This window comes from Manis javanica, chromosome 3, assembly GCF_040802235.1.
Source record: "Manis javanica isolate MJ-LG chromosome 3, MJ_LKY, whole genome shotgun sequence".
NCBI lineage: Eukaryota > Metazoa > Chordata > Mammalia > Pholidota > Manidae > Manis > Manis javanica.
This window is the reverse complement of record NC_133158.1, coordinates 133,731,175-133,753,251: the sequence shown is the minus strand read 5'-3', so window position 1 is coordinate 133,753,251 and position 22,077 is coordinate 133,731,175. Positions and strand designations below refer to the sequence as shown.

General features: G+C 38.0%; 1 protein-coding gene across 7 annotated transcripts in view; it reads right to left on the bottom strand.

Annotated features, from left to right (window-relative positions):
- The window catches only part of PLD1 (phospholipase D1), a 225,204-nt gene that overhangs the window by 104,488 nt on the left and 98,639 nt on the right, over positions 1 to 22,077 (bottom strand). For all 7 annotated transcript variants that reach the window (XR_012129383.1, XM_037003125.2, XM_073232089.1 and 4 more), the window contains 4 exons: positions 18,643 to 18,795; positions 15,599 to 15,748; positions 14,814 to 14,897; positions 8,906 to 8,987 (listed from right to left, as the gene is read on the bottom strand). Coding sequence is in view for 6 of the 7 variants with exons in the window: in XM_037003125.2 (XP_036859020.2) it covers positions 8,906 to 8,987; positions 14,814 to 14,897; positions 15,599 to 15,748; positions 18,643 to 18,795 (469 nt within the window). In the remaining variant the exon portion in view is untranslated. The remainder of the gene's footprint in view (positions 1 to 8,905; positions 8,988 to 14,813; positions 14,898 to 15,598; positions 15,749 to 18,642; positions 18,796 to 22,077) is intronic.

Sequence of the window (22,077 nt, the reverse complement as noted above, 5' to 3'; positions counted from 1 at the left end):
GAACTAATTTACATTCCCACCAACAGTGTAGGAGGGTACCTCTTTCTCCACAGCATCACCAACATTTGTTGTTGTTTGTCTTTTGGATGGCAGCCATCCTTACTGGTGTGAGATGATATCTCATTGCAGTTTTGATTTGCATTTCTCTGATAATTAGCGATGTGGAGCATCTTTTCATGTGTCTGTTGGCCATCTGTATTTCTTTTTTAGAGAACTGTCTGTTCAGTTCCTCTGCCCATTTTTTGATTGGGTTATTTGTTTTTTGTTTGTTGAGGCGTGTCAGCTCTTTATATATTCTGGACATCAAGCCTTCATTGGATCTGTCATTTTCAAATATATTCTCCCATACTGTAGGGTTCCTTTTTGTTCTATTGATGGTGTCTTTTGCTGTATGGAAGCTTTTCAGGTTAATATAGTCCCACTTGTTCATTTTTGCTGTTGTTTTCCTTGCCCGGGGAGATATGTTCAAGAAGAGGTCACTAATGTTTATGTCTAAGAGGTTTTTCCCTATGTTTTTTTCCAAGAGTTTAATGGTTTCATACTTACATTCAGGTCTTTGATCCATTTTAAGTTTACTTTTGTATATGGGGTTAGGCAATGGTCCAGTTTCATTCTCCTACATGTAGCTGTCCAGTTTTGCCAGCACCATCTGTTGAAGAGACTGTCATTTCGCCATTGTATGTCCATGGCTCTTTTATCAAATATTAATTCACCATATATGTCTGGGTTAATGTCTGGATTCTCTAGTCTGTTCCATTGGTCTGTGGCTCTGTTCTTGTGCCAGTACCAAATTGTCTTGATTACTATGGCTTTATAGTAGAGCTTGAAGTTGGGGAGTGAGATCCCCCCTACTTTATTCTTCTTTCTCAGGATTGCTTTGGCTATAAGGGGTCTTTGGTGTTTCCATATGAATTTTTGAATTATTTGTTCCAGTTCATTGAAGAATGTTGCTGGTAGTTTCATAGGGATTGCATCAAATCTGTATATTGCTTTGGGCAGGATGGCCATTTTGACGACATTAATTGTTCCTAGCCACGAGCATGGGATGAGTTTCCATCTGTTAGTATCCCTTTAATTTCTCTTAAGAGTGACTTGTAGTTTTCAGAGTATAAGTCTTTCACTTCTTTGGTTAGGTTTATTCCTAGGTATTTTATTCTTTTTGATGCAATTGTGAATGGAGTTGTTTTCCTGATTTCTCTTTCTGTTGGTTCATTGTTAGTGTATAGGAAAGCCACAGATTTCTGTGTGTTGATTTTGTATCCTGCAACTTTGCTGTATTACGATATCAGTTCTAGTAGTTTTGGGGTGGAGTCTTTAGGGTTTTTTATGTATAGTATCATGTCATCTGCAAATAGTGACAGTTTAACTTCTTCTTTACCAATCTGGATTCCTTGTATTTCTTTGTTTTGTCTAATTGCCGTGGCTAGGACCTCCAGTACTATGTTAAATAACAGTGGGGAGAGTGGGCATCCCTGTCTAGTTCCCGATCTCAGAGGAAAAGCTTTCAGCTTCTCGCTGTTCAATATAATGTTGGCTGTGGTTTTATCATAGATGGCCTTTATTATGTTTAGGTACTTGCCCTCTATTCCCATTTTGCTGAGAGTTTTTATCATGAATTGATGTTGAACTGTGTCAAATGCTTTTTCAGCATCTATGGAGATGGTCATGTGATTTTTGTCTTTCTTTTTGTTGATGTGGTGGATGATGTTGATGGACTTTCAAATGTTGTACCATCCTTGCATCCCTAGGATGAAACCCTCTTGATCATGGTGTACGATCCTTTTGATGTATTTTTGAATTCGGTTTGCTAATATTTTGTTGAGTATTTTTGCATCTACGTTCATCAGGGATATTGGTCTGTCGTTTTCCTTTTTGGTGGGGTCTTTGCCTTGTTTTGGTATTAGGGTGATGTTAGCTTCATAGAATGAGTTTGGGAGTATCCCCTTCTCTTCTATTTTTTGGAAAACTTTAAGGAGAATGGGTATTATGTCTTCCTTGTATGTCTGATAAAATTCTGAAGTGAATCCATCTGGCCTGGGGGTTTTGTTCTTTGGTAGTTTTTTGATTACCGCTTCAATTTCATTGCTGGTAATTGGTCTGTTTAGATTTTCTGTTTCTTTCTGGATCAGTCTTGGAAGGTTGCACTTTTCTAGGAAGTTGTCCATTTCTCCTAGGTTTCCAAGCTTGTTAGCATATAGGTTTTCATAGTACTTACTAATAATTCTTTGTATTTCTGTGGGGTCCGTCGTGATTTTTCCTTTCTCGTTTCTGATACTGTTGATTTGTGTTGACTCTCTTTTCCTCCTAATAAGTCTGGCTAGAGGTTTATCTATTTTGTTTATTTTCTCAAAGAACCAGCTCTTGGTTTCATTGATTTTTGCTATTGTTTTATTCTTCTCAATTTTATTTATTTCTTCTCTGATCTTTATTATATCCCACCTTCTGCTGAGTTTAGGCCTCATTTGTTCTTCTTTTTCCAATTTCGATAATTGTGACGTTAGACCATTTATTTGGGATTGTTCTTCCTTTTTAAAATATGCCTGGATAGCTATATACTTTCCTCTTAAGACTGCTTTTGCTGTGTCCCACAGTAGTTGGGGCTTAGTGTTGTTGTTGTCATTTGTTTCCATATATTGCTAGATCTCCATTTTGATTTGGTCATTGATCCACTCAGTATTTAGGAGCGTGTTGTTAAGCTTCCATGTGTTTGTGAGCCTTTTTGCTTTCTTTGTACTATTTATTTCTAGTTTTAAGACTTTGTGGTCTGAAAAGTTGGTTGGTAGGATTTCAATCTTTTGGTATTTACTGAGGCTCTTTTTGTGGCCTGGTATGTGGTCTATTCTGGAGAATGTTCCATGAGCACTTGAGAAGAATGTATATCCTGTTACTTTTGGATGTAGAGTTCTGTAGATGTCTATTAGGTTCATCTGTTCTAGTGTGTTGTTCAGTGCCTCTGTGTCCTTACTTATTTTCTGCCCAGTGGATCTATCCTTTGGGGTGAGTGGTGTGTTGAAGTCTCCTAAAATGAATGCATTGCAGTCTATTTCCCCCTTTAGTTCTGTTAGTATTTGTTTCACATATGCTGGTGCTCCTGTGTTGGGTGCATATATATTTAGAATGGTTATGTCCTCTTGTTGGACTGATCCCTTTATCATTATGTAGTGTCCTTCTTTATCTCTTGTTACATTCTTTGTTTTGAAGTCTATCTTGTCTGATATTAGTACTGCAACCCCTGCTTTCTTCTCACTGTTGTTTGCCTGAAATATGTGTTTCCATCCTTTGACTTTTAGTCTGTGCATGTCTTTGGGTTTGAGGTGAGTTTCTTGTAAGCAGCATATAGATGGGTCTTACTTTTTTATCCATTCTATTACTCTGTGTCTTTTGATTGGTGCATTAAGTCCATTTACATTTAGGGTGACTATTGAGAGATATGTACTTATTGCCATTGCAGGCTTTAGATTAGTGGTTACCAAAGGTTCAAGGTTACTGTCTTTAGTATCTTACTGCCTAACTTAGCTCGCTTATTGAACTGTTATATACACTGGAGATTCTTTTCTTCTCTCCCTTCTTATTCCTCCTCCTCCATTCTTCATATGTTGTGTGTTTTGTTCTGTGCTCTTTTTAGGAGTTCCCCCATCTAGAGCAGTCCCTGTAAGATGCCCTGTAGAGGTGGTTTGTGGGAAGCAAATTCCCTCAGCTTTTGCTTGTCTGGGAATTGTGTAATCCCGCCATCATATTTAAATGATAGTCATGCTGGATACAGTATTTTTGGTTCAAGGCCCTTCTGTTTCATTGCATTAAATATATCATGCCATTCTCTTCTGACCTGTAGGGTTTCTGTTGAGAAGTCTGATGTTAGCCTGATGGGTTTTCCTTTATAGGTGACCTTTTTCTCTCTAACTGCCTTTAAACTCTTTCCTTGTCCTTGATCCTTGCCATTTTAATTATTATGAGTCTTGGTGTTGTCTTCCTTGGATCCTTTCTGTTGGGGGTTCTGTGTATTTCTGTGGTCTGTTCAATTATTTCCTCCCCCAGTTTGGGGAAGTTTTCAGCAATTATTTCTTCAAAGAGACTTTCTATCCCTTTTCCTCTCTCTTCTTCTTCTGGTACCCCTATAATACGGATATTGTTCCTTTTGGATTGGTCACATAGTTCTCTTAGTATTGTTTCGTTCCTGGAGATCCTTTTATCTCTCTCTATGTCAGCTTCTATGCGTTCCTGTTCTCTGGTTTCTATTCCTTCAATGGCCTCTTGCATCTTATCCATTCTGCTTATAAATCCTTCCAGGGTTTGTTTCACTTCTGTGATCTCCTTCCTGACATCTGTGATCTCCCTCCGGACTTCATCCCATTGCTCTTGCCTTTTTCTCTGAATCTCATCCCATTGCTCTTGCATTTTTCTCTGCATCTCCATCAGCATGTTCATGATTTTTATTTTGAATTCTTTTTCAGGAAGACTGGTTAGGTCTGTCTCCTTCTTAGGTGTTGTCTCTGTGATCTTTGTCTGCCTGTAGTTTTGCCTTTTCATGGCGATAGAGATAGTTTGCAGAGCTGGTATGAGTGTCATCTGGAAGAGCTTTCCTTCTTTTTGGTTTGTGGCCTTCCTCTCCTGGGAGAATAGCGACCTCTAGTGGCTTGTGCTTGGCAGCTGTGCACAGACAGGGCTTCTGCTTCCTGCCCGGTTGCAATGGAGTTTATCTCCGCTGTTGCTGTGGGCGTAGCCTGGCTCGGGGTGCTCCTCCAAAATGGTGGAGCCCCATTGGAGGGGGAGCAACTGGGAGGCTATTTATCTCCGTAATGGGCTCCATGCTCCCTGCTGCCCAGAGGTTTAGAGTGCCCAGAGATCCCCAGATTCCCTGCCTCTGGACTAAGTGTCCTTCCCTGCCCCTTTAAGACTTCCAAAAAGCACTCTCCAAACCAAAACAACAAAAGCAACAGCAAAAGAAAAAAAAGAAAAACGCACAATTTTCTTTGTCCTCAGGCGCTGGTCTCAGGCATCCGCTCACCTGTCTTGCTTCCCTGTTTCCCTAGTATCAGGGTCCCTGTCCCTTTAAGACTTCCAAACAGCACTCGCCAAAAAAAAAAAAAAAAGGCCGCTCCCGTTTCTTTGTTCTCCGGCATCGGCCTCAGGCACCCGCTCACTGGTCCTGCTTCCCTGTTTCCCTAGTATCCAGGACCCCATGCATGCACTGTGTCTGTGCTCTGGTCCGGATGGCTGGGGTAGGATGTTCAGCAGTCCTGGGCTCCTTCTCCCTCCTGCTCAGATCTCTCTCTTCCCGCTGGGAGCTGGGGGGAGGGGCACTCGGGACCCGCAGGGCCGGGGCTTGTATCTTACCCCCTTTGTGAGGCGCTGGGTTCTCGCAGGTGTGGATGTGGTCTGGATGTTGTCCTGTGTCCTCTGATCTGTATTTTAGGAAGAGTTGTCTTTGTTATATTTTCATAGATAAATGTGGTTTTGGGAGGAGTTTTCTGCTACTCTACTCACGCCGCCATGTTGGCTCCCTTCCAAAATATTTTCTAATGTAGCAAAGTTTGTCTCCTGCCTCAAGATAGCTCAGCTTACATGTCCCCAGGATCATCACTAACTTTATCACTTATAAAGGGCTTCCCCAGAGGGTTCAATATTTTAGGAAAATGAAAAGTGAAGGATAAAAATAAATAAGTCTTTGAGCGATGCATTCCGTCTTTCCTGACATGCCCTTTCAACTTACCACTATGGTAAGATTCTGTTAGACTTTTTTCATATAGGAGATGTGACTGATTAGCTTGTCTAACAAAATTGGACATCATTTCCTCTTTTTGATCACTGAGTGCAACTCTAGAATATACCTTGCGGTCCAGGGCAGAAAGAAACCAACCTGATGACAAAATTCCTACTGAGGATGTAAACCTTTTTCTCTGTTTCCAGGTTGCTGCACTTGAAGTTTCCTCTGGTGCAAGTCTCATCAAAAATATCACATACTTCGAAGGTTGAACTATACATACTGGGTACACAACACAGTTACCACATCACTTTTTATCATATAAGCCTGATGCAACTTACCTCACCTGCAGTAACTGCAGAACTATGGAAAACCCTGGGATGGTGATTTGAATTGTAAACAGCCTGCCTCTCAAGACTGGCTTGTACTATTTTAAATGATGATACTGCAGACCAAAAGGCTAACGAAACAGGAGACTATCAACTTGGTTATTACAAGAGAAACAAAATACTGTATTTTTTCTTCCCAAGAAAAACAGCCATTATAAGGGATGTTTGCCTATTTCTTAGCTATGATGCAGAGACACTCTGTGAAGCTAGTGGCTTTCAGAAACTAAATTATTTATGCAAAGCAGTGTTTAGGAGCTTATGAAATATCAGTTTGTAATGATCTGGGTGTTAAAAATTTATGACCAAAATAGTAATATAGTGTAACTAGATTAAGGAAGAGCAATTCTGCTAAATGTACCACTGAGAAAGTAATATTTAATAGTATTACTATTTCCTTAGGAAATTCTTCAAATCATTATGTGCACTTTAAAAATCACAAGTTTCAGGAAGCACAGGAAATTGAAATGAAGCAGTATTATCAAGCAATAATATTTACTAGGCCATGGAATCCACTTGGGACTTCAGCAGGGTTCATGAGCCGTACAAGCAAACAGCAGCCACACCAGTGTCAGAGAAGCATGCTGAGGAGAATAAGTGAACACTGCCTGCAGACAGGAGCTGGAGGGCCAGGCTTGCAGGGGCTTCCATCTGAGCCACTCTGGCATTTACTTGCCTTCTGGGTTCACTTAGATGGTCCTGTAGGCCCCTCACACTCAAGTAAACTAAAATTTCAGCTCTCCGAATCTGAGTTCTCCCCACTTTGTCCCACTACCAGACTCACCCTCCCAACACATCACTTTAATCAGATTGTCCCTCCACCAGCAGATGCTGCCACAGTTCCCCACTGTCCTCCATGAAGTCCAAACCCCTGGCTTGGCTCACAAGCCTCCACATCCTGCTGCAGCCTGCCTTTCCAGCTTGGTACTCCACCTCACCTATGCCAACACTCAGATGATAGAGACGGCCTTGTCACCTTACTGGGACAAACAAGGACTTTGAAATTCCTGCCTCCAGAATATTTCCTCACCACATCTTCTACACCTAGGAAGTTCCTCCTTCCATCTGAAAATTTTTTGTGCATCCTAAATGCCCTATATCCCTCAGGTTGTGAGGGGCTTTTCCATCAGGCTTACCCAGTGCTCTCCCTTCTGCTTTGAAATCTTGGCACTGTCTACCCAGTTGACTCCTGTGCAGATTTTAAGCTCCTTCAGGTCAAGAACCAAGTCTTTTATTTATGTACATCTTCATATGATTAGCCAAGTGCCCTGCACATAGGAGGCACTGCACAAATACATACTGATTAGATCCTAAAATAGTAAAGTATTGGGAAAGTACTGTGAGGAAAGGAGTTCCTAGTATGATAGATGATTGGTAAGTAAGACTGGAACAGCTTACTAAAATGGAATCTTGAGAAAAAATGGGAATGGTGCCATTTCAGACAGAAATATGGGGAAGGTTATAGCTCATTCAAAATATAGAAAGAGGTTTGGCAATGCTAGGACTCAACCCAGGACATGAGTCCTTCAGCAAGCCTTCCATGGGCAGGGGTGGAATCCTCATCACACACACGGCACCCTTAGTAATTAGGATAGTATCTGGATTATATCCAGTAATTGTATGCTGAATTATCTAATGAATATGCAAGTAATGCTTTTCAGGACCAGAATTTCCAATTTTGCAAATGAAATTCTGTTCAGACAATGAATTGGACTAGCCATGAAAATGATGCTGTTTGGCAGAACATGTGTCTGAAATAAAGATTATCAACTTCTTTTTCATTCAGTATTAGTAGTGAGGTCTGACTATATCTACAGTATCTCTGGAAATCATAAAGTGGAGGCACAGGGAAATGACATTGGAAAGAAAGGGGACAGATGAGTGGAGAAAGGGGTAGGGTAATGTAAAGAATGGGAAAGAAGAAACGAGTGATGGTTGTGAGAAAAAGAAAAGTGCCCCCCCAGATACTTAGGTTCTGCAAATTCTACTAGAATGTTGAATGACAGAACAAAAAAAGATTAACACAATTTCAAAGAATAGTAAAAAGGCTAGCACTTCCTAATTTGATGTGATTAATAATAACTCCAGAGCTATTCTAATTTTACTTTATTTAACTTGGTTGAGGGCCAACTCTATAAAATAATTCATTAGAAATATGAATGTTAGGTAGTTGTTGGTGAGCCTATACTGCTTCCATTATTTACTTCTTATAACAAGAAAAGCACACTCAGTGTTCACCCAGAATCTATAAGGTCAACTGTACAGGAAACAGTTTCATATTATAGCCATGAACTGTCCACAAACAGGAACCAAAACAACACTCATTCTTAATATCCCTCCTATTTGATATTCTTCTACATCAGCTTGGCCCCATCTGACTAAACTCATTCTCCAGAGGATTATGTCTTTTGCTCAAATGACATAATACTGAATAAAATGAAACGCTATGTTTCCTTTAATCATTTATTATCCAATTATGAAATTTTGTTGCAATTTTTGCCTGTAAAATGAACTGTCCATAACTGATTTTAGAAAACAAAAATTAGAGTTGCTAATATATAATCCATGCTATGAATTAGGCTAGAATATTTATGCATTCAATAGTAATAGGGAAAAAAATCAGAATCAAGTGAACCTGAAACATAAGTAGTCTAGTATGTTCACACTCTAAATAAAAAAGTGTGTATATATATATATATATATATATATATATATATATATATATATATATATATGACAAGCTTTGAAAAAGAACAGGCATTTCAGAGGCAATAGACATTGAAAAAATTATATCAGCATTTGTTTCCAAAGTACATACTGCTTTTCGTTTCAGAATGCAGTCCAACCTCCAGCGATTTCCTTCAACCACTGGGCGTTTCAGGAAGATTTCTGGACTCAACCTAAAATCACAAAACCAAGATTTCAAGATAACTAAAACAAAATATAAAGCTCTGACTGTATCATAGGTAGCAAAGGCAATTTAGCCAAAATGCCATTCTCCTTCTCCTCCTTGACCGCGCAGGTCCCCCTAAGTTCTGCTATGAGTCCATGTACAACTTCTGATGGGAACAAGAGCCTTTATCCATACAAAAATCAAACTAGATTTCTTTCCCTCTTAATCACGCATGCGCATATATACACACATGCGCATTCTGCCGGACTGCCCGGCTGACAGCCATTCTCCTCCTTCCTGCCCTTGTTGGCAGATCCTACTTGCCACTATTGAGGGTGAATATTCTACATTTTTGCCTCCCCAGACTCCTGGACTCAATCCTGGACAAGAAGACATGCGAGGCAGTACAGGGTAATGGGGAAACTTTTCTTCTCTAATGAAAGACAAACACATACAAGACAGGAAAAGGAGCTTTTAGGATAGGTCTTGGGTGGTGGTAACATGCTTGGACAGGTGCAGCCATATTGGGTTTCCGAGAGGAAGACCGGAGCTCTGGAATCAAACCACTCCACCAACCTTAGGATTGCCTAACTTTGGACTTCTTATTAAATGAAACATGTAAATCTTCATTGTGTAAGCCGCCTTTCATTGAGTATTCTGTTAGTTCAAGCTGAAAGTGCTCTCACTGATGAACATAAACGCTGACTTCCTATACCAAGGAGCAGCGTCCTTGGGAAACGCTTTCTGAGCAGAGGAGGCACATTAACTGATAGATGCATTTTTTTCAAGGTGAGAATGGACCCCTCAGGTCTTCTCTTTCATGGTGCCACAGGCAGCTAAGAGCACAGCATAGTCGCTTTTTCCTTCGGGGCTGAGTTCTAAAGTCAGTGTCTGAGTTAAGTCTGTATGTGATGTAACTCCTGCGTAATGAGGAAAAACAAACACTAAAGAAAACTTCATCTACTGAAACTCTAGACCTGGAGGAGCAGGAGAAGACTGTGTAAGGATTAAAGCCTTATGAAATATCGGGCTGGAATATTGCCTTGCCAGGGAGTCCTCTAAGCATGTGCAAATAACAGGGTTTTTAAGGAGCTAAAGAGATTAAAACAAGTAATTTTATGCTCTATTTCATTCAGTTAAAGAAAAAAAAAACCCAAAGTTAAAGTTTCTAAAGGAAACACATACTGCGTAAAATAAATAAGAAAACAGACAAATGGAGGGGTGTGTGCAGTATCAATACTTGCAAATTTAATTTAGAGGAGGAAAATAACTCAAAGGTAATCTAAGGAAACAAACAAAAAATGCAGCAACTGATAGGAAAAGATTTCAGGTGAATTAAAAAGAGGCAGGTCTGTTTTAAGTAGAAAAGTGCTTCACCATGCACACTGAGAGTTCACTGAAGGTGAGAGATACCCAACAGCACATGCATACTTGCCATTTTTACACGTACACATTAATTATGGACTCAGAGGGCTTCAGTTTGTGGGAAACTTTTAATGCTATATTCTGCAATTAAGTCCTTATCATCCTTTGTTTAATCTACAAGCACTGTGCACCCTGTATGTTGAACCTTCTACTAGACACTTTGGAGGATGTTAAGATAGCTCTGAAGGAGTCCTCAATTGTGAGGATAATGCGTAAAAAGATAAAAGACTAATGAAAATATTCATGAAGAGAGGTTTCCAGTGGCTTGGGACAGAAGGAAATGGGGACGTCTTGGTCACAGCGGATAAAGTTCAGTCATGTAAATAAACGAGTCCTAGAGATCCACTGTATGACACAGTGCCTATAACAATACTATATTGTACTTAAAAACTTGTTATGAGGGCATATCAAAATACAACTCCTTATACCCCAGGTTTTGTCTTTTATTTTAGTTTTTGGTATCTCCTATAGCACCTACACATAGTCATGCACACATAGAAGGAACCAACAGGTGTTTGTTGAATAAAAAAATAAGTGTTTTATTACCTTTATTATTAAAAGTAAATAAATTTTATTTAAAAAATTTCTTAAGAGGGTAGATCTTATGTTGAGTGTTCTTATCACAAAAAAATAAAAACAATAAGTGAGGAGGAAAGGAGGAAGTGTCTGGAGAAGATGGTTATATTTAAGGCATTGATTGTGGTGATGGTTTTATGCATCTTTGCTTATCTCCAAACTCAGAGTTGTCTATATTAAATATGTATAGCTTTCTGCATGGTAATCACACGTCAACAAAGAGGTTTTTAAAAGTGGTTATTAAAGAAACACACAGTTATTGAAAAATATATAATCTCAAATGGAGAAATACATAATTTTATATATGCTGTTATATTAAATATATACAAGGATTGGGAGATTAAAAAAATAAAAATAATGGTGTTAACATGGTAAAAAAAAAAGAAAAAAAGAGACACACAGTTATCAAGAAAGAAATGAATGACAGAAAACCACTACAAGGTCTGCAGACATTAAAACAATATTAAATAAAAAAAAGAGACTATTATAAATAACTTTATACAAGTAAATATGAGAATTTAGATAAAATCAACAGCTTTCTTACAAGAAATAGTTACCAAGACAGAAGCAAAATGAAACTGAAACTCCAACCTTACAACTATTAAAAAATTGAATTTATAACTTAAAACTTTCCCACAAAGACAGCTACAGATTTTAAGAACTTTACAGGTAAATTCTATAAAATATATAAAAGAAGAAATAATGTCAATCCTATACAAACTCTATTAGGAAACAGAAAAGGGGAATACTTACTCATTTAATGAGTCTAGCATTATCCTAATATTAAAACCAAAGAAAGACAATCCAAGAAAAGAAAAAAAATTAAGAACAATCTCTCTTATAATCATAGAAGCAAATATCCCACAACTTATAAAAAGGATAATAGATCATGGTTATTCTAAGATGCAAGGTTGGCTCAAAAGTTGAAAATCAATCAACAGAAAAAAATAAAATAATTATCATTTCAATAAATGCAGTAAAAGGTTTTGACAAAATTCAATACCCATCAATAATTAAAACTCTCAGTAAATTATAAGTAGAAAAGAATTTCCTCAAAGTCATCAAAAAGATATAAAAACATCTATCTTAAGTAAAATAATAAAAGACTGAATGCTCTTCTCCTAAGACTGAGAACAAGGCAAAGATGTCCATTCTCATCACTTCTACTCAACATTTCACTGATGATCCCAGCCAGTTGCAATAAGGCAAAAAAATAGAATAAAACCAAAGGCACACAGCTTAGAAAGGAAAGGGTGAAACTGTCATTATTCACATATCACACAATCTTCCATGGAGAAAATTCTAAGGCATCCACAAAAAAGCTACTAGCACTAATAAATGAATTAAGTAAGCTCACAGTATGTAAGATCAATACAAAAAATCAATTCTATTTCTATATCCTGGTAGGGAACAACTGGAACACGAATTTTAAAAAATGCCATTTAGAATCACATCAAAAACCATGAATTACTTAGGCAAAAATTTAACAAAATGTAGGCAAAATCTGTATGGCAGTCCCCCCTTATCCTTGAGGGATGTGTTCCAAGATCCCCCAGTGGATGCCTGAAACCACAGATAGTACTGAACCCTACATATGATATGTTTTCTCCTATACAAACATACCTATGATAAAAGTTAACTTATAAATCAGATTCAGTAACAAAAATATCTAATAATAAAACAGAAGAATTATAACAATATACTGTAATAAAAGGTATCGAATGTGGTGTCCCTCTCTCTCAAAATGTCTTACTGTGCAGTACCCAAATGTCACTGCAGAAAGTGTGTGGCAGAGCCGGGTAAATAAAGCCTCTTTCTAGAAGACTGAAAAAGGAAGACACAAAGAAGAGCTCATGGAGAGGAAGCAGCTCAGGAAAGCAAGCCCGTAAGTTGTTTATGAACTTCTAACTCACTCCCAAACTGCCCTTGCATAGATTTAATCCTAAACATTATACCAAATAGTTTGAGAACTGAACTAGAAATACATCACTGCCAAGACCAGCCACTAGGTGGAGTATGTGGGGCACAAGACACGGCAAAGGTTTTGAAAACAAAACTGACATTAAAACCACACCAAAGAAAAAAAAAAAAACCACACCAAAAGGAAGCTAATTGGTACTCTGCTTGAATCCAAGTAGGCTAACTTCCTGACAAAAGAAATACATCAGCATTTTCTATAATATTCAAATAAGATGCAAAGTCATAATATTCAAACCTCCAGCATACAATAAAAAATTACTTGACAAAGATTAAGAAAAATTTCAACTTGCAAGAAATAAGACAATCAACAGATATCAATGCCAGGATGACACAGATACTGGAATTATTTACTTTAATTCTTTGTCAGATATTATAAAAGTGTTTCAACAAGGAAGGATAAACACTCTTAAAATGAATGGAAAGACAGAAAGGCCCTGCAAAGGAATAAAAGATACAAAGAAGAACCAAAGAGAAATTTCTAAACTGCAAAATAGTGTCCTTCCCTCTGTGCTCCCCCTATGACTTCTGCTCTGTTGATCCTCATCACTGAGTTTTCCCAATCCATTGTTTCACATGTGACTTCCTGACTCCATATCATTCCAGGGTAAGGGCTGCTTTTCCTTCATCTTTACACGTGCATGGCCTAGTTCAGTGCCTGTCACAGAGAGTGCACTCACTCCATCATTCTGGAATGAATGAGTGAATAAATTAACAAATGAATGGATAGCTGGTTACATGAATTATGAACAAAGGAACTAAGCACTGCTAGGTCCCAGGTTGTTTCTCATTTTACCCTATCTGCCTTTGTTTGCATACCAATTGTTTTAGAAATATATTAAACAGCTTTCATGTAAGTATATGCTGTCTCTTGAATTGGGTTAGAAGCTTCTCAAGGACATGTGCATCCTCTAATAAAGAAGATCAGTTCACATTCCTAATTACTTCTCCCATCTCCCCAAAATCTAGAATTAGGAGGAAATAAATGATGATGATATTTTCACAGCTCATGTAAAGGATAGCATTTGGAAGCAAACAGGTAGGGAAAAACAAGGGGAATTCCAAGCAACTAACTTCTTAGCAGAGAAACACTTTAGATATTTTCATTTCCATTGCAGTCAATGTAGGCATCTGCAATGGGCTGTAACTGTCCATGTAGATGGGTAATTAGAGCTAAAGTCAAACTATAAAGCCTACTTTACCAACTCTGGGAGTAAAATTTCTCAAAAGCTAAATGAGTTTTAGAAATGAGACTTACAGTGGCTTTAGTAAGCACCATAACTCTCATGGATCTTTTTAAAGGGGGTCAAAAAGTTGAAACCTGATGTATCTCCAAAAAAACTGACAAGGCCTTAATACGAAGGCCTTACGAAGGACTTAATAGTAATAGACAAATGGAGCTATTCCAAATTCAGAGGGACAATTCAGAAGAAGTATATTCCCTGGAGCTGGTGACAGATAACACCCAAATGAGGGAAAACACCCAAGAGAAATTATTTTCCATGACTTCTACAACTATATTTGCATTGCAAATATCTTTGCATTGCAAATAATATATGCAACTATATTTGCATTGCAAATAATCTTTACTAAAATGAATATTCGGGTGTCTGCTTCCAAATGGAAAGGCAAAAACAAAATTGTTTTCAAGGTAAATATTTTAAGAATATATGTGGATGCCAAATTTTTTGAAAAGACCTTCCACTGGAGGCTATCACAGTTAAATCCTTGAAAGTTTGGCCAACCATCTGTGTGTACTGCTGGCTTTCACCATGTACGATCTGGAACAGCACAACACTGCTGTACATTTCTAAACTAGAGACCTCCGAACAAAATCCCAGGCACAAATACTAACCACCAATCTGTGATAAAAATCTCTTCTTTTGCCTCTTCCATTGCATCTGCCACATCCTCAAAATATCCTTTGGCATTAACATACCTGAAAGACAAGCATTTTGATTCATTTTTTTTTACAAAAAAACAAAAAACAAAAGAGAAGAAAAGAAACATATCCTATGGCAAGGCAAAAGATGGAAGCCACTGTCCAGAATCTCTACAAAACCACCCGTTTACTTTGTGTAACTGTAAAATAAGGATTGAAAACGTCACCTTCTGTCTGCTGTGCAGGAAGTACAGGGAAGAGAAAGAAGTAAGCAACTTCGTTCTTCTCTACTGAGAGAACACAATAATCGGCCTTCCAATCACATGGGGGCCCACCCTGTGGCACTCCCACACAGTCCTTCTTCTGAGACGGAAAGCAGTTTGCAATCCATGGGTAGAAAAACATGCTAAGCATGATTTTATTTAAAAGAAATATCTAGCAAGTAAATGCTCTTTCTTAATTTATGGCTAATGGCTTAAATAAACTTTCCATTTACATCATTAAGAGAATGTAAGAAGTTAGATTTCAGACTCAAACCTCAAAATCTAAAGCTGAGACACCCTGTATAAAAAAAGCTTAAAAACAGAAATTGGAAAACTAATCTTTGTGAAGGTGGTCCTACCAAAAAAAGACCCTGAAGTATAATGCATAATATCTTCTCACAACTTTGAAAATTGATTTGAGATTAATTTAGACCCACGATAACATCAGATGCTATGACTACCTTGAGAATCTTAGAGCAAAAAAAAAAATCTTACCATTTAGCTAAAATGTTCTCTTGGATAGCAGCATATGACCCAAATCGATGATCTCTGAGAAAGTTGGGGCCATGTTTCTGGATGAATTCTTCTATAGCCCCTCCCCACCACCGAGCATGTCTATAGCTGTTGCATTTTAAAATAAGTGTCCTTCAAAGAAAAGCAAAATGTGGAAAAGAGTAGTTACTTTTTGTTCTGTCTCTTTAAACAAATTTGAGAAACATGCCCCATTTTGTTTAGAAATGTAAACATTTTCAAGCAAATACAACTTGAAAATTTTAGGCAAAAGCATCTTACTTATATCAAAAAAGCAGACTTCTAATCATCTCTGGCAGGATTTAAAAATATATGCAACATAGCAAAAATAAATGTTTGGTTGTTTATACTCATACAAATATGTGTAAAGATACTTCTAATATACCTACAGCTGTGCTAGGCTGTGAGGAGGGTAATGAAAGGTGAGGTCTGATGTCTAAATATTAGAGAGTTGCTGGCTCCTGTGGAGGACATTTCTCCTTGTACGGTTTGGTATCCAGTCCCTCTTCTGGAAACATCATCCTGATTGTGCTTTAGAAGTGCAATCCCTTCCCTACTACCAAAGCCACCAAGTGTCATTTTCCAGCCCCCTGATTCCAGAGACTGGTTTGGGGATGACTACACGATCTAATTCCACCTAACGAGTGAGAGCAAACCCACTGACTTGCTCAGGAACACCAGAAGAGACTCCTTCCCTTCCACTGGATTTGGTTTGAGTGTGGGTGGCAGCCTTCTTGCTACCATGAGGGGCCCAGGCTAAAGATGCTGCAGATACGCAGGACCAGGGCTGAGAAAATGCAACTCAGTGACACAGTTTGAGCCTTGGAATCAGCCATGCCTAATGTGGCTGATTAATTCAGATGTAAGCCAGTTGCACTGGCCTTTTCTATCACTAATAACTAATCTATCCTAAATGGTTACAGATTTATAAATGCTGAAAAAATAATTCAGAGTGGGCAATTACAAGAAGTTACTACATGCCAAGTGTCAGAATTGGTGACTACGACCAAGAGATGAAAATTAGTTATCCAAATTTGAAGTTCAGAGGAAAACAGGTGTCAGAGCCAGCCATCCCCCTGCCACTTGAGCAGAAGCCCCCCCCCAACCCCAATATAAGAAGAGCACTGTGAGTGGTGAGGGAGGCAGTTTGCTTTTGGGGGAAATGCAGTGATCCTGATGAGAAGCAGGGAAGGGGCTATATTTACAGACCCTAAAATAACTATTTACAAAGATTAGGGATGTCTACACTGGACCCTCAGCGTCAGGCAGAGATCAATGCTTGGCTTTCACTGGAAAGCCACTGATCCACAAGAGCAGTCAGTGCTGCGGCGGGGCGCAGGCGAGGCGAGAGGTGGGGAGCTGACGGGGCAGCACTCTGTCAGGTGTGGCCCGTAAGATGCACACTTCTGGGGTGGGAGTGAGGGGCACAGAAGGTGTCTGGGCTCAAGCCAGCAAGCTAGTACTACTCCAATTCAGTTAAATGTCTCTGAAAACCAGTGACAAGAACAAGATTTTGTGGAGCAGATAAGTGACAAGCAGAGGTGTCACTAGTGAATCAGAGTTAAGAAAAAAATTAAAAAGACTGGACATAGAAAGAGAAAAGGCAAAGAGGCAAGAAAAAAAATGGTGAAGAGAATTGCCTCCACAGAACCAGAAAGGCTGATTTAGGGAGAGGTTGCAAATAAAGGCAGAGAGATCAAAGGCCTTAGGTGTCAACGGAAGAATTGGGGCTTGTTTGATAAAGTGAGGCGGAGCACTTACACCAGGAAGGTAGCTGATGAGACCTGTATTTGGATGGGTTCATTTAGTAATGGTGCACCAGTAAGTGAGGAGAGGAAATGAGATAAGACAGCCAGTAATTAACTTTTGTAGGGACTAATGAGAACTGTGGCCTGATTTCTATGATCCTCTGGAAAACAGGAATACACTATCAGGGGAAGGCTTAATGGCGGCACCAGCTCATTTCCAATGACTGATCCTGAACCTTCTTTAGTCAGAGATCAGGAAATTCAGCATATTTTTACATATACACACATACACAGAAACACATACATTAGCCAAGGTGTATATATATAATATTGTGTATATATATAATATATATAATATAATATGTGTATTCACATATGTATTATATATATATTCATAGGCAGGATGAACATTTTAGAGACAAATGAATTTATATAAAGACACACATATATTCTATAACTACAATCTTCCAGAAAGAAACATATTTATCAACACACACACACACACACACACACACACACACACACACACACAAAATTACATACAGTAAATCAGAGAAGATCAGGAATTTCAGCACATTTTTACATATACACACATACACACAAATATGTACATTAGTCAGGGTGTATATATATATATATATTATATTCTCTATATATTCATATCTATATCTATATCTATATATTCATAGGCAGGATGAACTTTTTAGAGACAAATGTATATATATAAAGACACACATATATTGTATAACTACAATCTTCCAGAAAGAAGCATATTTATGAACACACAAACACACAGATAAAATCTATCATAAATGTACATTTGAGTATCCTTTTATGATATTTTTCTTAAAATTTGGGTATAAACAGAATTTTTGTAACTCAAATCACTTTTTTTGTATTTTGCTAATTAAAGGATATCACTTTATAAAGTAAAATTTTACTTATTAAAATGTCAACTATCACTCCTTAATTTATTTGTTTGGTAAACTGAATTATTGAGTAGTCAGTTTTGCTAAAATCATATTACATTTTGCTATTTTGGTGTACATCCACACATGGGATTGTTTATTCTGAATGTTGCACATAGGATACTCTATTCTTAAGAATACATAAAAAGAAAAGTAGGCTTATTACTTTTGATTAAGGATGAGCTCTAAATAACATTTTTCTAATGTATATTTATTTTGCCTCCTTCACTTAAAGTTAGGAGAAATACTTGGTTTTAAAGAGAAATCTTTAAAAAATATTTGAAATTTCTACCTTGAAAGATTATCAATTCGGAGCCCATATTTTGTCTCTGTGTCCTTCTTTCCCACCTTAATTCTGAATTCTTTATCCACCAGCAGGACGAAGGCAATGGCACCACTGTCTGGTTTCATATACAGTAAAAAGGAGTCTTTCACTATCAACCACCTGTAAGAAGGTAATAAGGATTGTTTAAAGTTTGGTAGAATTACTGAAATAGAAAGAACAAATTACTTAGGCAAGATTGAAGCAAATACTCTAGCAGACCATAGACACAGTTTTATTTTTTACATGGGGGATTTACTTATTTTAAACCACTGTAAAACAGAAAAACAGTAAGAAATCTTTCTATTGTGTGTTTCTAAGTATTGGTATCATGCAATTCAAAACAATTCATTAGTGGTTTAAACACAAACGGCAAAGCCTGGAAGACTGCTTGATATCAGCAGGTAGTGCTCACAGCATGTACAGCAGGAGCCCCAGCTGTTGGAAGAATGGAAATGGGCTGGTGTTTGCTAAAATAAACTATCTTAAAAGAGGCAAATAAGTCTCTCAGTAAGTAAAATCCAGTAAGCATCAATACCCCACATATTCTGTTACTCATTTCAAGTTATTTGTGGTTTTAAGGATTATTACTAAATAATGCTTAGGACATGATCTCTCAAAAGTATATTTGCATTCAATTCAATATGTATTTCAGAGCTTCATAATGGAAAAGTACAGTGATAAGCTGAGAATTAGGATAGAGGTAGAAACAGCACAAAGCTAAGTCAGACATGTTCCTAAGGGAGCTTACTAGTTTAGTGGGGCACAAACAGTGGCCAAATGGGAGAGCTACTAAGAAGAAAAGCAAAACATGATTGGGGGTAAGGGGAAGGGAGTCCTTAGCTCTAAGAGAATGAGCGAGCTGCACTCCCCTGAAGGGGCGGTGTCTAAGTGGGGCCAGGAAGGATCCCATCAAGTAGAGCCCAAATGGAGGGGCAAGGTGCACATGCAGGGAAGAGTCTACGGCACTAAGGTGTGGAAATGCTGCATGTGTTGGGAGAATGTTGGGTGAGGCCAGGGTCTCAGGAAGTACAAGAAGGGAAAAAGGGTAAAGGTCACATTGAGGAGGATCCTGAAGGCCATGCTAAGGGGGCTGATTTCACATCATGGAACCACTGTTTTCTAAACCGTGGTAGTCAGAGTCTCTTGGGTTGTCTGTTAAAAAATAATAGATTCCCAGGCCCAATCACAGACTTAATAAAAAGGACTGCCTGATGATCTGTGTTTTGAAAACACCAAGGTAGTTATTAAATAAACAAATCTTCATGCCATAGAAAGGCAATAGGACAATAACATCCTTGTAACTATGTTTTAGAATGAAAGTTAGGAAGTATAAAGAGGAGTGTAATGCAACAGGTTAACAAGCTACTGGAATCATATAAAACAGCTCTTCTCACACATAACTGTGAACATCCACCACGTGGGGATCCTGTTAAAAATGGAGATTCTTTGGCTACTATAAAAAAGATAATAGGTAACAGGTGCTGGCAGGACTTGGAGAAAAGGGACTCTGTTGGTGGGATGTAAATGGTGCAGCCATTATGGAGAACGGTATGAAGGGTTTTCCAAAAATTAAAAGTAGAAATATCACATGGTCCAGCAATTCTACTCCTGAATATTTACCCAAAGAAAATGAAAACTAACTTGAAAAGATACAAGCACCCCTATGCTCACTGCAGCAGTACATACAATAGCCAAGATATGGAAGCCATCTAACTGTTCTTTGATACATGAATGGATAAAGGTGTGGTACACACACACACACACACACACACACACACACATGATATTATTCAGCCACAAAAAAAGAATGAGATCTTGCCATTTATGACAACTGGAATGGACCTAGAGGGTATTAAAATAACTGGAATAAGTGAGACAGGGAAAGATAAATACTGCATGATTTCACTTACATGTGGAATTTATAAAACAAAATGGAAACACTCAAATAGAGAGAACAAACTGTTGGTTATAGCATGGCAGAGTAGGAGGGTGTGGACATAGGTGAAGGGGATTAGGAAGTACAAACTTCTAGTTATAAAATAAGTAATGGGGATGACAAGTACAGCATAGGGAATATAGTCAATAATACTGTGATAACTTTTCCGGTGGCAGAGGGGAACCACACTTAACCAGGGTGAGCATTTCCTAATGTGTATAAATGTCGAATCACATCATACACCTGAAACTAATGTAATATTGCATGCTAACTGCACTTCAATTAATAGTAATAATAAAATGTAACAGAACACTGTAGCACAGAGAAGGCAAATAGTGACTCTGGCATCTTGCTACGCTGGTGGACAGTGACTGCAATGGAGGATGGTGGGGGGACTTGATGTTATGGGTGAAGGTAGTAACCACATTGTTTTTCATGTGAAACCTTCATAAGAGTGTATATCAATAATACCTTAATAAAAAAAATTAAAACATAGAAATTAAATGCAAATTCTGATTCAGTAGATCTGGGCCAAGGCTGAGATTCTGCATTTCTAACAAGCTTACAGGTGATGACTCTGCTAGGACTACATCTGAGTGGAAAGGATGTAGATAATAGGAATAACACTGCAAGCAGGAGGAGGGAGGGAGAAAGGATGGGACCCATTTAAAGTAAATACACATGGCAACTGTGTCATGATGCATACAGCATGATATATTCATATTTCCTGCAATTCTGAAGTGATAAATGAATCAGCTGATAGATAAATAATAGAAAAATGGGTATATTATATCAAATATTAGACGAAGTAAAGAACATTATGGAAAAGGTATGGCCAGAACACCCAGACATAAATTGAGCAATACTGTAAATGCAACATGACAAGTCAGCATTTAAAAGAAGTCTATAATAAATCTTTACTGAAATTGCTAACCACATTATGTTTTAGTGGCTTCATAATTTGGGATTTAATGTAGCCAAATCTACATATATTTCCACATAGTTCCATATCATTCATTTGTTTTTTAATATATAGGCTGTCTTCTTCCTAATAAAAGGGGCTGGGATGGATTTAGGATAACTTGCAGTAAAGACATACTTGTGATATGCTTAATAGAAGGAAAAACATCAAGTTTACAGACAGAAAAAGAGAGCAAATACCCAACCACAACGCTGACATAGTCTCAGCAATGGCACGCCAGTGCAGGCCTGAGCTTCCTGGCTTTTCTTAGTGAATGAGTAAATTGAAGAAATAAAGAGGTCTCCCTACAAAAAAAAAAAACTAAATTCCAAAGGAAGTTTCTCATTTGGGACCTTATAGAAGGCAACTGAACAATAAAATGGATAACATTCTCAATAATTCTCAGCAAATGCCGAAATTACACATTTTATAAGGTTCTCAGAACACTGCTCACTATAAATGCCAAGGCCATGACATCAGATGGTAACTCAGTGATTCTGCAGGG